The sequence below is a fragment of the Juglans microcarpa x Juglans regia genome, chromosome 1D (assembly GCF_004785595.1).
Source record: "Juglans microcarpa x Juglans regia isolate MS1-56 chromosome 1D, Jm3101_v1.0, whole genome shotgun sequence".
In the NCBI taxonomy this organism is placed as follows: Eukaryota; Viridiplantae; Streptophyta; class Magnoliopsida; order Fagales; family Juglandaceae; genus Juglans; species Juglans microcarpa x Juglans regia.
In genome coordinates, this window is record NC_054594.1 from 38,472,371 (window position 1) to 38,489,630 (window position 17,260).

At 35.5% G+C, this 17,260-nt stretch overlaps 1 protein-coding gene across 1 annotated transcript; it reads right to left on the reverse strand.

Moving 5' to 3' along the window:
- Window positions 1–7,223: 7,223 nt before the first annotated feature.
- On the reverse strand, window positions 7,224–13,370 carry LOC121253738 (pyruvate kinase isozyme A, chloroplastic-like). The gene is made up of 6 exons (XM_041153723.1): window positions 12,534–13,370; window positions 12,206–12,296; window positions 11,859–12,052; window positions 9,308–9,429; window positions 8,421–8,899; window positions 7,224–7,984 (listed from the first exon to the last, which is right to left on the reverse strand). Exons 1-6 carry the CDS (start codon window positions 13,131–13,133, stop codon window positions 7,683–7,685), a joined length of 1,788 nt encoding a protein of 595 aa, XP_041009657.1. The 5' UTR covers window positions 13,134–13,370; the 3' UTR covers window positions 7,224–7,682.
- Window positions 13,371–17,260: the final 3,890 nt, after the last annotated feature.

Here is a 17,260-nt window from a genome sequence, read left to right on the forward strand (position 1 = left end):
AGTTAAATCAAGGTTTACAGTGAGCATGACTCTTCATTGGCACGCTTGTGTGGTCATTGTCCTCGGATTTATCATTTATAACCAGGACAACAATGTTTACTATTTTGTGTTCAATTTTGTGGGTACATTTACCTAAAAAAATGTCATCCTATTCATACAAAAGGGACAAAACAAGATCAACAATTCCACCCAATACGAATTGAAGGCAACCAAAGCCAATGCATGGTCGAGTTGAATGCACTACTGTTGGCTCTAGCTTCTGAAAAACAAAGCACCAATGAGTTTGCCTCCAACCTTGAGAGTGCATTACTTCGCATGAAAGAAATTGACATATGACTCTTTGTTGTCTTGAATTTAGGTGCTCAGTATCTCCTATTATAATTTTTAATACATGTTTATTTTTGTGTTATGGCCGCGGTGGGTTGTCGCCAAAAGCTTGAAAACTCTTGCCTAGACGTGATATATATCCCGACGTTGATAATAATTTTGTGTATCTTAAATTACATTGACGACCGTTGATTTGGGGGATAATATTAACATGATTATTTCAATAAAGCAACATCTCAATGATCTAAAATGAGTCATGATTGTAATGCTAGATATCTATGGTACTAAGCATTATGTGAAATTAGTGTGAATCTTAACTCTTGCACAGGAAAAGTGGCATTCCATAGATAGAGAGCATGTAGCCTTTTGCCATGATGAAAGAAAGCTGTAAAATTGGTGTAAACAGTATACCAATATTATTGAGCAAAGTAACTGGCAACCAAAGTTTTCAAATACCAGCATCTACTTTTTCCCAAACATCAAGGCCTAAGTAGTGCCTAACAACATTAAAAATTAAAAATTTACCATTTGTCAAAACACTGCAGCTATCTTTTCTTTTCCTTTGTTTTTTTGTTTTTTCCCGACTTTATGCTTTGAATGATGAGAAGCCAAAGCTGTACAATTAGTAAAAACAAAATGGGTTAGCAATTTGTCACTAAACTGCTGGTTCACAATATCTTTCCTTGTTAGAACTTTAATGTGGCAAAGACTATTGATGCCACTTTAGTGAGAACTTCTTTTGATGATGTCTATTGAAATTATTGGATTTAAAAAAAAAAAAAAAAAAAAAAAAAAACAACTCATCATTTCCTATATATCTAAAAGCTTTAGGGAGCATGAGCTTGTTATTAGCTTTTGGGGACCCAAATGCTTTAGATTTGCAATGAATTGCTTTTTGTGACTTGAGGAAAAGTTGCAGACTTTAAAGAATTTCCTTGTTCGGTGAAAGACTTAAAAGAATTCTCATGTTGGGTGGTCCTACCTTCCATAACTCTTAATAAGCCATATGGTTCCCTGAAACCCTAATCTCAAAATGTTTGTACTTTGAGTATTAATTCCCCTAGATATCCATTTTTAGGGCACAACTTTCTCTTCACGAGCCAAACAGCCTAAATTGTTTTGTACCATGTATTGCATGGAAAAAAAAAACTTAGAAATATTAGATTGTGTTTTGATATTAAGCTGAGTTAAGCTAAGTCGAGTTTTTTATGAATAGTATTGAGTTGAGTAATGGAGAGAGTTATGTAAGGTCCATCTAAATTGAGTTTAAAATATATTTGGATGTTAAAATGAGTTTAATATTTTTTATGAAAAATTGAAAAAAGTTATGCGTCTTATGTATAAAAGATATTTTAAGTTAAAAAAAATTGTAGGTCTCACGTATAAGAAGATTTTGAGTTGGAATGAGTTTAATAATTTGAGAATTGAATATTTAGATATTAAAATCAATTTAAAATTAAATTGAATTTAACTGAACTCCTCTGAATATAAAAACCAAACGCAAACCGGTAAAATCAAATTGAACAAGTTTACTTTCTAGCACAGTTTTCTTTTTATTTCTGTCAATCAAGTCATTTATATAATAAGTTTTAAGCATATAGGTATAAATTTCTTCCTGTACTCTGGTGTGGACTGCCTCTGATTGTGATGGCAGTGGTTGGCACACAGTTGGTCACTATATAGCCAGTGCTTGGTACCGGCATCGGTCCCAGACATCAAGCATTGGCTTGTGTATGCTTTAATGATACAAAAATTCTAGCCATACCAATTATAGGTCAATAAATAAATAAATAATGGGTTGAAAAAAACATGAACAAGAACAAGAAAAAAAATAAAAATCAAATAAAATCAAGATCAATTATCAATTATACCAGGGTACCCGATAAAAACCATTCATCACAGTAGTTCTTCAACACCTACTTGAATCCTCCTTTCTTTCAATGTTAACGTAGCAAGGGAGGAGCTCTGCATAGTTACACTTAAATATGTTTATCTAAGAAAGAAGGTTAGATGTTTAACATTCACGTTCACATGAATCCGCATCAGTCCTCCGCCATGCTCCAACTCTCCTCCTATCCTGGCGAACCCACTCATCGGCACGTGAGCCACACACGCCGCTCTGAACATGCATGAATTTCACAAGCCATCCATTTCGTTGGCTTCTCTCGTAGTTTCAAACTCATTCCCTCAACTTTGTGTTCAAAAGGAGATCAGATCATTTTTAATCATCTCGTTCTAACCAGATTTAATGCTCCACATTTTTATCATGGTTTTCAAAGTTCATGTTTTTGTAGTAGATTTCATTGGACAATCCTGTCAATGAACTAAAGAATAAACCAACTTCCTGGTAAGCATTTTCTTGACCAAAAATTAAAATATTTTAGCCAATAATTAAATTTATGAGATTCGGACCACACTATCGTTTCTCAGTTCCATTCACAACAATAGTTTTTAAATTTTATTTATTTATTTATTTATTATTTATGGGTTTTTGTGAGGATCTCACCTCATATTTTGTACCCTAAACAACTACCTAATTAAACTTTTTTTTTTTTTGGGACCACGAAAACCCGAACTATTGTTTTAACTTTTACTAGGGGAGGGAGGGGAATAGTGTGGGGGCATGAGGCTAAAGTAGATGAGTGTCATTTTCCATAGGAGTCATTACTCTTGATGGACGTTTATAAATGAGAGTAGGATGAGGTGGGCCTCTCTGTGTTTATATTCCCTGGTAGCTGAGAGGTCAAGATCCTAGTTGAGACCCCCTCTCCCCCCCCCCTGCAATAATGACACGGTACTTGCATATGAAAATCTTAGCATATTAGCAAATTTGGGATTTGGAAAACCAACTTTCAGAATTGCTGTGATGGTAATTGTGATCATCATCATCCTCTGCACTGCACTGCACTGCACTGCACTGGATGGATCATTTGAACAAGCCAATCCCCTTTTGTGGGTCGCACGCAAATATGATCATCCTGCACTGACTTCATGATCTTCAAGACAAAACCTCTTTAATTTTCTCTTTTGGATAAGTAATCTTACATAAAATCTCACCATGATGAAAGTGAATCGTTCCATCTTTTATGAGGCTTTTTTGGGAAGCTATTGAGGCCTTTTTTTTCCTTTATGAAAAGCCATCTGCTACAGAAACATAACCAAAATATACCAAAATAGGTGCCAGATGTTACGGTCACTGTCCTCCCCATCTACTTCTAAAAAAAAAAGACCCATCTGTTGTCCTTATACCAAACGCCTAGTCTCTTATAAACCTTGTCAAGTTTGTGTATGGATGTTGAAGTGAGTTGAGTTGAGATAATAAAATATTATTAGAATATTATTTTTTAATATTATTATTATTTTGAGATTTGAAAAAGTTGAATTGTTTATTATATTTTATGTTAGAATTTGAAAAAATTGTAATGATGAGTTGAGATGAATTGAGAGATGTTTGGTAACCAAACGAAGCTGGTTCAAACATGTATTTGATAATGTAACCCTTACGTGCTCTTTTATTATACTCCACATGGGTCTGGTCCCACTTCAAGATTGAGACGTTTGTTTTCCTCATATATTTGTGTTGATATATACATGTGTGTGTATTTTGCTTTGCTTTGCCTTAGCCTTGTGTATGCCTATATATATATATATATATATATATATATATTCTTTAGGCTCATCGATAGGGCCTCCCAAGATAATCTTTTCGGTCCTCTATGTTATCATATATTATCATCAATAATTCTAGTTGGTGCTTTCTAACTTTAAATTAAGTGTATAATTTAACCTGGCAATTTAATTATTTTGTGGGTCAAACCACATCATAGTCGGTGTACCATCCATGTCAAGTTCACCCATTGAATTGATATTTTGTTGAATTAGTCCTCAACTATCCGACTAATTGTCTGTTTGGGAAAATAATACTAATATGCATGTCAAGGAAAAGAATTTGCAAAAAAGATAACTTTTTTTTTATAAGTATTGTAATATTAATCTTAGACAAGTTAAGAGGGAGAAACTGCATTGATTTGGAGGTTTTGATGCAATCCAACTTGTGGATTGCAATGTCATAAACAGAAGCTAGCCATGGTGCATGGGTCGAGTGGAATTTGGTAACATGAAGCTAGCTTTATTTGCTCATTTTACTTCCAAACTTAAATTTGCCCACGTATCTAAGTTGGATTATGATCCATGATGAAGAGCTGCTTCATTGTATGAATCTCCCTATTTAAAAATATTTTCAGGCCTAAAGACAGATTAATAATGATAATGAGAAAAGCTTTACTTGCTTGTTGGCATCAATTACAACAAAGTTGCATCTCTCAGCTATTAGCTTCTCGGTTTTATTAAAATGGGAGATGATAACTGATGAGGACATAAAGGTATTTGATAGGAAAAAGCTATATATGAAATGATGGGTTTGTCGCTCTAGCTCCGTAACCCCTCTTGGGACTGTTTCTGTTTGGATTCTTGTTTCAGGTTTGCTTCTATTTCCCTCTCAAAGTCAGAAAAAAATCCAGTATTCTAACTTTGTTTATCTCTTTTTCTTTACTTAATTAAATAAGGTTTAGGTCACTGCATTAAAATAATTGCATGATTAAGTATGATATTTTATCCTTTCTTTTTTTCCCCTTTGTGTGAAATAATTAATTGCATTATCAACCGTTTCATCGTGATATGTAATAAGATGTTTAGTATATGTGGGTTGAAAGAGTCCAGATTTCTGTGGGGTTTCAAAAACAGAACCACCATGATGATATTGATGCCAGCTACTAAGATATGGGCAAATATCAAATCCATCACATATTTTCATCGATTAATACAGCATTACACGTCTACCCACATGAATCAAATAAGAGATTAGGTGAATTAAAAACAAAATCCTCAAAAAAGAAAAAAATATATGGAGAGATTAGGTGAAACATATTTATAATGGTCAATTTTTAAGATCTACTTCATCAGAAACATGACCTCACCACCTAGCTAGCCTCACATTTGATTGGAGCCGTTGCCACTTCTTTCATCCATTAATTAAGTAGGATGTTTATTAACAACACTTTCTTTGGCATACCATTTTAATAATTAAAAGAATAGAAAGCAAAATTATGTTTTTATATTTTAAACATTTTTATTTAAGTTGAAATCTTCAAACAATTAATGCTACACCCCCAACATACTCATACAAGATTTAGGTGACGTTTAAATAGTAAACTAAAAAATTCTATAAAAAAAAAAAATAGTGAACTGAAATGAAAGTTGAATAAAATATTATTAGAATATTATTTTTAAATATTATTATTATTTTAAGATTTAAAAAAAAATTGAATAATTTATTATATTTTATAAAAATTTAAAAAAAATTATAATAATAAAATTAGATAAGATGAAAGTATCAAAAGCGGACTCCACTAACACTAAGACTCTGTTTGAATTAAGAAAGTATTTCATCTTATCTCATTTTATCATTATAATATTTTCAAATTCTCACTCAAAATATAATAAATAATTTAACTTTTTCAAATCTAAATTAAAATATTTCAAAATTTCAAAATAATAATAATATTAAAAAATAATATTTAAATAATATTTTTATCAATTTTTATCTTTTATTTAAAATCAACTTACCTAATTTTTTAATCCAAACAAATCCAAAACCTGATGCATGGCAGCTGGTGTTGCATTCAGAAGCTTTTCAAGTTGTATAATATTAGCAATTAGGAAAACATCAGGGTCCCACTGAATAATGGACTTGGAGGTGATGGTTTGAGGGAGCCCACCTTGGCTTGCACGGTGAAGAAAGCACAGCAAGCTGGACCCAGGACTGTGTGGTTATGACTCATTGCCCTTTCTGCCATTTCCATTTGGACCATTTCCTCCGTATAATTAATTAATTATTTATTTAAATAATAATTATTTATATAAATTTAAAGTGTATAAATCTCGCTTTATCTTAAAAAAAACAAAACTTACTATAAAAAAAGAATATTTTTTAATATAAATCTCAAATTTACTCATTTAAAAAAAAAAAATGCAAAACTTGAACATCAAAACTGCAAACATAATTTCTCTTATTTAAAATTTTCATAAATAATTATTCTCAAGTGTTGGTGGATTGCAACTTCGTACTGTAATTATTGGGTTGAGTGAAAAAGTTCAGTACTCTCTATCTTTTTGTGAACCCTAAGCTTATATTATATTTGATGTTTCATTTTGTTTTTTTTTCCTTTGTAGTCCCGAAATGTTTGTCAAAAAGGTATTGAGTACTTTTTTTTATACATAATCGCAATAGACCTTTTTGTTATAAAAAGAGCGATTGTTTCTTCATTTAAAGAGAAAACATTATTGGAAAGCTCAAATATAGAGATAGGTGGTGGAGAGAGGAATTTAATGCATTTGGATTCTTCAAAGTAAAATGAAAGAAAAACTAAAAATTCTCAAAAAATAATTTTAATGTTAAAAGGACAGTCGATTTATTTTTTTTAATTTGATTTTTACTGGCTTAGTAGCAGGCGATTATTAAAAAAGAAAAGAAAAGAAAGTAAGAGAGAAAAGAAGAAAATAAGTTAACATATCATAGAGGTTTATAGATTAAAGTGGAAAAGAGCTCCTGGTGGAGTTTCTTGACATGTCGTAGTGGACCTGAGACACTGCAACTAACATTACATATGATGCGAGTTGCCAAGTAGCTAGCCTCATGGGCATCATGCTCTTCTTACAAACCTGGCATTCTTGACTCTAAATGCGCTCCACAATGCAGGCTCTAAAGATCCAGACTCTTAAAGGAATGATGGGAATAACAAGTAATGGCAAAGCAAAACATAAATTCTGATCATTCAGGTATTGTGAGTAGTGTTCATTGATGGGCAACACAAGTTAAAAAGTGGATCTAACCCTACTGCACAGAAAACACATCTCAACCTGCTCGTTATGTTGCAGAAACATTAATAATATCAAGATGAATACAAACAAATGCTACCTGGTTTACGAACAGAAACAAAAATTCAAATTCAAATGATCCGAGGATTGATCTCTGCCGTACATGGGTGAATTCCAGGACAAATATGCATGCAAAATTATCCTACGTTACAGTAGTGATCACATGCATTAGACGAGAAAAGCCAAGTTTGCATGAACTAACAAACCTAGTCAGATTCTACTGAGGCTTTAGTTGTAGCCACTGGAAGAGAGCGATCCAGGGGGAAGTGGACGGAGGAGAGGGCTGAATTCAATCATTCCTCACTCTTTTTGTTTATACCACTAGCCATTTTATGGAACACATGGGGAAGAACATAGCAATTTAGACGTAGACTGCCATCTAGAAGAATGGACCAGTGCTTGCAAACTAAATCGATTCTTCAAGGAACATTCATAACTTGGATAGACTGTAATATGTCGGAGACAGCAATGACAAGGTCACCTGATTTGATTAAATTCCTGGCCTTGAGTAATGAGAATGTTTTATTAAGGTTGCTTTCCATATCATCAGAGAAGCTCAGACGGAAAGGTATCAGGCCCCACTGCAGGTTCAGACGCCTCCGCACGGATGTTGTGGCAGTAAAAGCAAAGATTGGGCAGTCGGGTCGGCAGCGTGAGAGTAGAGATGCCATGTGGCCTGTTTTTGTATAGACAAAAAGTGCATCTACCCCCAAATTATTAGCTGCAAAATCACAACCCACGTAAGCTGATAGGCAAGGCAGCACTAGTAACCCACTAAAAATACGGAAAACAACACAATATCTAATTTTTAATCACCTTCTCCAACCAAAGCAAAAGGAGCCACCAGACCACAAAGCCAAGGAGAAAAATAAAGTGCTACGGGGATAATATATGAAAATAAGTTTCAGTTAGTTTTGTTTTAGTTGACAGCAGTAATTTGGGGCTATTGAAGAACCAGCATTTATAGGAGTTTCTGCTTGCGCAGTGCTCGTTCACCCCTTCGGCTTCTTCCATTGGAACAGGAAAGTTTCCCTTAAATCCAACTACTTCCTTTGTAAATCTTGGAAGATAAATGCAAACATGATGGACTAGGATAAAACCATTGCAAAAAAAATTAATTTACCAAATCCATAAACAGCCATATAGAGAATTCTTACCCATCTTGGCAGCAGAAATGCAAATCTCTTCTGAGATAGCGTCGGAAAAGGAAGTTCCAATGTCAGGGAGTTCCATAGCTTCATGGCGTTTCTCCTCCCTCCACCACCTCTCAATTCTCAGACTGACACTTCTCAGAACAGTTAATGCCTTCTCTGGGTACTGACCCATTGCTGACTCACCAGATAGCATCAAAGCATCTGCTCGCTGCCTAACTGCTTCAGAAACATCAGCCACTTCTGCTCTGGTGGGTGTGGGGTATTCAATCATAGACTCAAGTAGCTGAGAGGCAACAATGACAGGCGTATTTAACTGCCTGCACAGTTGAACAATCTTTTGTTGGGCTGAAGGGACCTGTTCAAGCGGTATCTGAGCACCCAGGTCTCCTCTTGCTACCATAGCTCCATCTGATGCTTGAATGATCTCTTCCAAGTTCTTCAATGAGTCAATACTCTCTATCTTTGCAATAACAGCAATGTCACTGCATTATCACAGAATATACCCAGTCAGAAAAAGAATTACAGCTTCTTAATTATTGTGGAATTAGAGGCAACTAATTCAATAGAATAGTCTCAAGGTTGTGCCCTTTATCAATTGCCTTCCAACATCGAAGGCGAAACTGGATCAGAAACTTCACAAACAACAGTTAAAACTCGACTTGAAAATAGGAGTGATATTCATCTGAGTAACTTGGGTCTAAGTTGCAATAAAATCTTTATACATCTAACTAAACGTGCCATCAATTATATAAAGCCAACAACAAGCAGTCCATCCCAAGTTAAAACTGGGGTGAAAAAGAAAGATTAAGAGAAGGGAAGAATTGACACTTTCATGATGACATTCTAATGATTGAGTAAAAAATAATATATATAGAAATCAATGTGCTTACCCATCACGAGCCCGTGCTGCAATATAGCTTTTAAGATGCTTAATCACTTCAGCAGACTTGACAAATGATATGGCAATAAAATCAACGCCCTCCGCAATTCCAAAATCAATATCCAACCAATCCTAAATACATAAAAAGCTGGATCATAAGAAGAAACCACAAGATTTTCAAACTGAAAAAAAATGCTTTCTAGAAGATTGTAATCCAGCTTGCAGATAATCAATTTATGAACATATAAAAATGTGAAAAGCAATTCACCGACTCATATGCGCACATAAAAAAATCATTTGTCCTACTTGGACATGTTTTCAGTTTTCTATGGATAAAAGAAGCGATTGATGATCATGTTTCTGACAGGTAAAAAAAAAAACATATTTCTCCAGTTCCTAGAAAAAACAAAAACATGAGTGTTGCCATACAGCCCATGAAGTGTCTTTCCGAGCGTGCACATGTACCTTTGAAACTGACTTGGCAAAAAAATGGACCTTTGAAACTGAATTCATGTTATCAAAATTCTCGTAAAAATGCTATTAAAAAATGCTTATATAACTCCCAGTCTTGAATCCCAATATGACCGTTTCATGTTTTTGAAGGTCAAAACAATTAGCAAAGGTATATAGTCACAAGATCAATAGATTGGTGCCTCCGCATTTGAGAAAGAGGAACTCAAATCACTCTGAGTTAACTTAGTAGGAAGTTTTCAGATTAAAGCTCTGAAATTTACAAAGAAAATACTGCAAATAATGCAAGTATTTATTTGCCATGTATCTGCAAAGCAGCTTGTTGCAGTTTTAAGAAACTAATGTAACGCAAGGAACAAATAAAAAAGCTTGTAGATGCCAACATTAGGCTACAACTGAAATAGGAAAACTTAAGTGATGTGTGGCAACACGAAGTTTGTTTTTTAAAAAATATTTTTTAAAAAAAGTTTCTTACTCTCAAGCCAAACTTTTTTTTTTTTAATGATGGGGGAACCACCCCACGGCAGAGCCCTTAGGACTCATCCATGAAACCTAAACCCCCGAAGAGACTAGCACAGCAACCCACCACCATAGCCTCCCACTTAAATTGCAGTTTGATCTTAGGGGGAACCGACCCTGTGAGTCGGTTGTAACATGGGGCACATGCATTTTTACACTAGAATAATCTTGAAAATAATTTTTATCAAAACATATAACTTCATTTCCATAATAAAAATACAAAAACAAAACAAAACAACTTTTACAAATCTTGAAAAACCTCGAACAAAAATTTTCTTCCGAGCGTGTTTGGTAAGTGAAGTAGTCTCAAACTACTTCACTTACTATTAACAAACAGTTCACTATTCACAAATTATTCACTACTATTTTCAGATCATCTGAGATTACCTCAACATTCGAACGTAGCCTAAATCTGTTTTCACAGAGTCCGACTACTTTTCCAGACCCCAATAAAAACATATCTAAACAACTTTCTCAATCCAGACATATTTTTAATGAATTCCACCACTTTCACAAAACCCCATAATAATCCATTGTTAAAAGTAAAAGTTTTCGCAAAACTTTTAAAGATTTTTCAAGAAAATCTTACATCTAAACATTCCATTAATAACTGTGGCAACCTATTTTGTAAACTGAAAAAAAATGAATTCTGTAAATACACAAGGTTCGGGGATGAACTCACTTGACAAATATTCAACTAAGAATCCATGTAATACCCCAGCATGAGTATAGTAGGGTGGTCCAATTGTAACTTTACAGTGATAAGTTTTTGTGGTTTATAACAATTCCAAATGGCTCCCCAATTGTAACTTTACTGGTCTTTGTTAAATACGAGTCTTTATGTGGCTTGGATTTTCCTTGTGTGATAAGTCCTTACAAATGGTATTAGGTAATTTCAGCTGGAAGTGTGAGACTTGAGCTATTACACCTACAATGAAATGGCCTAACAAGAACAACAAAACTTTCAGGAGGTAATTGCATACCCCATATTAACTATGGTAGGATGGTAAATGACATCTCACATTGCATAGGAGAGATTATATAGTTTATAATGATTTTAAGGGGATTTATTGTAATCTTGACTAATCTTTTTAGAGTGTGAGCCCATTTGCTTGGATTTCTCTTTGATCGTTACAATCTATGTTTACGGCCAATGCCACTTTTTTTACTTCTTCCATTATCAATATGTGACATTCAAAGTATCAAGGTGTCCATTGAAGTTTCTATCAGTTGAAGAGTTAAGTACATCATTTCACACATATTCCATGTTTACTTTTCTCTATCCCAAAATTCTAATATCAAATTCGTTATATTACTGTGTCAATCTATATATATGCATTGACTTAAAGAAACTTGGTACGTTTGGTTACTAAACTACTCTCAACTCATCATTACAACTTTTTCAAATTCCAATACAAAATATAATAAACAATTCAACTTTTTCAAATTTTAAAATAATAATAATATTAAAAAATAATATTCTAACAATATTTTATCATCTCAACTCAACTCAACTCAACTCACTTCAACATCCAAACACACTCTAATGCCCATGGTGTTTAGGTACCAACCTTAGAAGAAATTGTGGGAAGCATGGCATTGCGTTCTCGCACCAGACTCCCATCTCTCCAGAAAGTTAAATTAGCTCGAGGTAGCAACAGTCCCGGATCGGTACATCGGCACTTGACATCTGGACCAATTTTCTCTACCACCTCAAACCTCACCATTCCACCGTCCACAAGAAGCTCATCCCCCACTCTCACGTCTGTATATAATATTAGAATTCAGTTAAAGACTGATAGAATAGTTAATTAACATGTTCGTCAACATATAAGAACTAACTCTTTACAACATCATCGTTCATAAATAAAATAAAAGAGTTTTTGCACCAAAAGATATATTTTTTACTGATAATAACCTTCAGCAAAACCACCATAGTTCACATTGATGGTGCGTTCGGGGAGAGCTGAATTGAAAGCTCTGACGCTAAAGGTCCAGATCTCACCATCCTGTAAATATTGAACAACCAATCACAATGAGCTTTTGGGTTAAGATGGCATCAAACATGCTACATCAAACTGACCAAAGGCTCCCTAGGAAACCCGGTGTCTGCCATGATTTATGTCATTTTAAACCTACATTTGTTTTATAAAATTTTGTACTTGCACAACATAAACTTTGATTATAGCATAAAATCGAGAACTAGAAAATAATAATGATAACGGAAAATAATAAAAGAATTTCACCTCAGCTTTGGCAGAAGAAGCGCCGCCGAGATCTCCCATGTGAATCTCACTGCCCTCGGTGTCCATCATAATGGCTACGGCGTAGCCCTTCTCTTCGTTGAGCCTCCTGACGCGCTCGATGACGCCACGGTGCCACTCGCGGGTGCCGTGGCACATGTTGATGCGCGCCACGTTCATGCCCCCGACAGCCAGGGCCTCCAGCTGGTCGAAACCGGACGTGGCGGGACCAATCGTGCACACTAGCTTCGTCCTACGAGTGCTCCGGAACCCGTTCTCCTTCATCTCAGTCTCCGTCACCGCGTCCACCTCGATGGAGCCCGAATCCGGCGACGGCAGCGTTTGTGTAGCGGGGGATGAAACCCCTCCAACGAAGCCTTTCCCGTTGTTGGATGCTAGAAGGACTTGGGAGAATGTCGGGTCGAGATCAGAGGAGTATGAAGCTCTGATGGAGAGCTTAGCAGAGGTAACCGGGAAGCGGCGATTGGTGATGGGGAGGGAGAGTTTCGGGTAGGAATAGCATTGCTTGGAAGGGGAAGAAATGAGGTTCGGTGACCGCACTGCCATGGTGGATAGGGTGAAGGGGTGCAGAGACTGTGACATGGTGACCGGGATTTTACCCGGTGGCTGAGTCAGGCTGAAGGAGACGCACAGAGAGGGAAGAGAGAGAGAGAGAGAGAGAGAGAGAATTAGGGTCCAAATGCGAAGGAGAAGGAGAGTGCGCGAAGCTTTAAAGAGCGATAAAGAGAATGACGGAGATAGCGAAGTGTTTGGAGCCTCGACGATGTCGCCGACACCGAGTGGAAAGACAGAGACACGAGGGTACAAGGCGAAACAAAACGGCTATGCCCAGTATTTAGAAAAAAGATATAATTATTTTTATAAATTTTTATATAATTATTTTAAATTACGAATATTTTTATAAAATAATATTATTTTTTTATGTAAAGAATATAAAATAATTGTTTGTATATTATTGCTTTGAGAAAATAAATAGAAAATGATGCTGTGCCCCTTGAGTTTCTCTCCTCAATTTGATTGCTCAAATATTTTATTTTATTTTTTAGTATTTTTGTACCTAATGGTTAAGGAAATGACTATTAGTGTATTGATTTTTTTTTAAATATTTAAATATGTTTAAAAAATATTTAAAATAAAAAATAAAAAAAAAAAGTGTAATTTACATTAGAGGCACACCAAGTAGACAAACTTAAGTAGCATATTAGCACTTCTCAAAATAAAAATAATGAAAAGAAACGATTGACTTAAAGTCAAATGACCTAGGGTGACGTGTTTAACTATTATTGGTTGGATATGGGTCAATCCAAAACATTTAGGCTAGGATTAGATGTTGAGATTAATTGAGTTAGTTTATGAATAATAATATTTTGCAGGTTCGATTGAGATGAGTTTAACATTTTTAAGTTGGGATGTGTTTAACTTTTTAAGTTAAAATGTATGAAATATGTTAAGATGAGTTTAATTTTTGAGAAGTACTATACATCAGTCATTATTCACCCTACACCTAACGTGGCTTTTATTTTATTTTTTCTTAAAATGCACATTTTGAATATAGATGAGACATATACTACAATTACTTGTCACAAACCCTAGAATTTCACATAAACTTTTTGAAGAAGATTATTTACATGGAAAAATACATTACCCCTCCCTCAAATCTCTTGACGTGGGTTCTCTTCCGTAGGGTCTGGACTCACACCGTCGCGAGACGCACACCGCTGCGAGACTGAAGGATTTTGGGTGGAGGGAAGGGAGCTGCAGAAGAAAGGTTGCAGGACTGAGAGGGCATGAAGGACTTTGGGTGAAGGGAGGGGGAGCTGCAGAAGAAGGGTCGTGGGACTAAGATGGGTGAAATTACATTGTGGGACTGAGATGGGGTCATTTAGGCAGAATCGGAAATTAGTTTGCCACTTAGGTTGTGGGGTGTGAAGTGGTAAATTGGCAGATGTATAGATTATTTCTTAATTTTTTTATAGAATGTTGAAAAAATAGTGGATCTTATCAATGATTTGTTTGAGATGAGTTAAATTTGGTTTAATAACCAAACACAACCTTATTGAAAAATGAAGCCTTTTGGCCCTTGGGCAGTCTTTTTTTTTTCTTTTTTTAATAAGAGGGAGTTGGGGTTCTGAATTCAAATTTTTCATATGAAGAATCGGATCATATGTCATCAAGCTCTTAGCTGGTTGGGCAATTTTTTAATGAGATGCTAGTGGTGGCTTTAGGTATATGCCCTGTGTTTGGAAGAATCAGAAAAATGTTGAAAAGGCATTTGCGTTCTCCCTTAAGCTAGCTACACTCAGTTTGGAATTTCTCAAGTTTCTGTCAATTGGATTGCTCAAGAATTGGTTATTGGAGCTGTTTTAAACACGTTGAAGTTAGAGATGACATTTATACAGTTGAAATATGAAGGTCCAGACTCCAATTTTCCAAGCTTTCATCGTTGTTTATATGCCAATCGAATTCCTCAATGAAATTATCATGCCAAAAGAAAATATCCCCTTTAATAAAATACAGTATTAGCCGCAAAAACTTCTCTCTATTATAAGAGCATCAGCATTGGATAGCTCTCAAACCACTATTGACTATTGAGGTCATGCTCCAAATCCTTAATTTGAGATACACGTCAATGACCATCATGGCACCGACAACCCACGACGGACATCCAAGGAATATTGATATAAAAGTATCACCTTTTGTCCCTTGAACTGCCGAGTAAACACCCATTGATCGTAGACTATGATGGCCAAAAAATCTTGTTAGGGTTTCTCAGCCACCTCCAATCTCTCAATCAATAACCTTGGTTCGATCCAACCTTCCTTTCTTTGGTTCCACAATTCTCTTTTCGTATGAGTTCCTCTTCGAAACAACCCATCTGTAATTATGGGTTTAATAGCCCTCCAATGAGAATTAGACACGTAGGAAATTTCATGGAATACAGAAAGGCCACACCTAATTAAACCATCTAAGATTAAAAAACTCCACTCGTCCATGCCAAAGTAGAGCAATGTCGTTGCCCACCACAGTAGCTGTCGCCTCGCCACCAAGCTTCGTCGCCCACCACAAATTGTCTACATAGTTTTAATGCACTCGATGTCGCCTTCCACAGTATAAATCATTGCACTGCCACCAAGCCATCGCCCACCACAGGTTGTCTCTGTCTTTTCTATGCACTCGACGTCGCCCACCAAGCCGTTGCCCACCACAGTTCCCATTGCCCACTCAATGGCTTGATTTTCACTACTTTGTAATTGTTATAGTATGCTTGTAATCTGGGCAATCGAAAGCAGAGGTAAACAAAATTGAAAACTTTTGCAAAAAAATGGAACTCAGCATCGCCATTTCACATTAGTTTCTTGCCATGTGTATGATGGCATCTAAACAAGAGCTCTACTTGGATGGACAAATGAAGCCAGCAACTTTGTCCAAATCAAAGACAGTTCTGTAAGAAAAGGAAAAGTGATAGCCAAGCAAAAAAGCACAGGCATGGAATCCCTTCATGTTTACTTATCAGAGGGTGGTAGAGAAAAGGAACCCAGAGTTGATTCTCATTGCACTGTGAGGTCAAGCTCCGTCATGGCTCGAGGTCGAGCTCCTTCGCACCGTGAGGTCGAGCTCCATCGTGGCTCGAGGTCGAGCTCCTTCGCACTGTGAGGTCACTAGTTTGGGTTGGTTCTAGAATGGGATGGGGCTTTGGTGGAAGAAGGAGAGGGCAAATGGATACAAAACAAAATATTTTTTCATTGTAGTCAAGCGCATGAGTTTTAAGATGGGAGAGCTAAGTGACAATAGGTTATTAGAAGGCTGTTATTTGGATATTAATAGTCGGACCGGTGGTAAGGATTTCTCATTTTTCTATAAAGAGTTGGATCAGTGGTAGGGATTTCTCATCTTTCTATATTCCCTTCTGCTCGTTTTCCCACAAAATATTTTTGCTGCTTTACTCTCTTGGCAACCAAAAAATGCATCTATTTTATCTTTAGAAGATTGAAATCTTACATAAAATTAAAATATTTTTATATGTTCTATTCTCTTTCTTTTTATTTTCTCGACGTTATCCTGGCTGTGTTCCTTTTCTTTACTTATTAAGTTAATTATACTAAGTTAAGGAATTGCAAACGACCTCGTATTAATTATCACTGAGTCAATAGGTCTAATCAACATTCAAAGTAATTGTTGAATTGAAATTTTGTATTGTGCATTTTATTTTATTATAATATATGTGAAACTTTGAAATGCATGAAAGTAAAAGTTGAAACAAAGGGGACAAGGTGATGGAGAGACGTGTCCAGCAGTAAAAGTTGAACATTGTCAATATGAAATGTTTTAAGATAATGATACAGGAAAAGAAACTGAAAACCATGAACAGATGATTCTACAAATCTCTTTGTGGTCTTTTGTTTTTATAGGGTGTCTGTTTTGTTGTGAAATGTTATGCAAAACATATACAACAACGATGGCAATAAAATAAAAACAACACAATCAAGAACACGACGCACAATATACGTGGTTCGGCAAATTGTCTATGTTCACAGAACTGCAAAAATCTTATTAACCAAAGGAGATTACAATCACTCAATCTCAACTCACACTCTCTAGGGTTTTTTACTCTCTCACACAATATGCACTCACTAGACAATTGTTCTCTTTCAAAATATGCTTGAAGCCGTCCAACACAAGTCTAATATGATATATTTATAGTGAGTGGT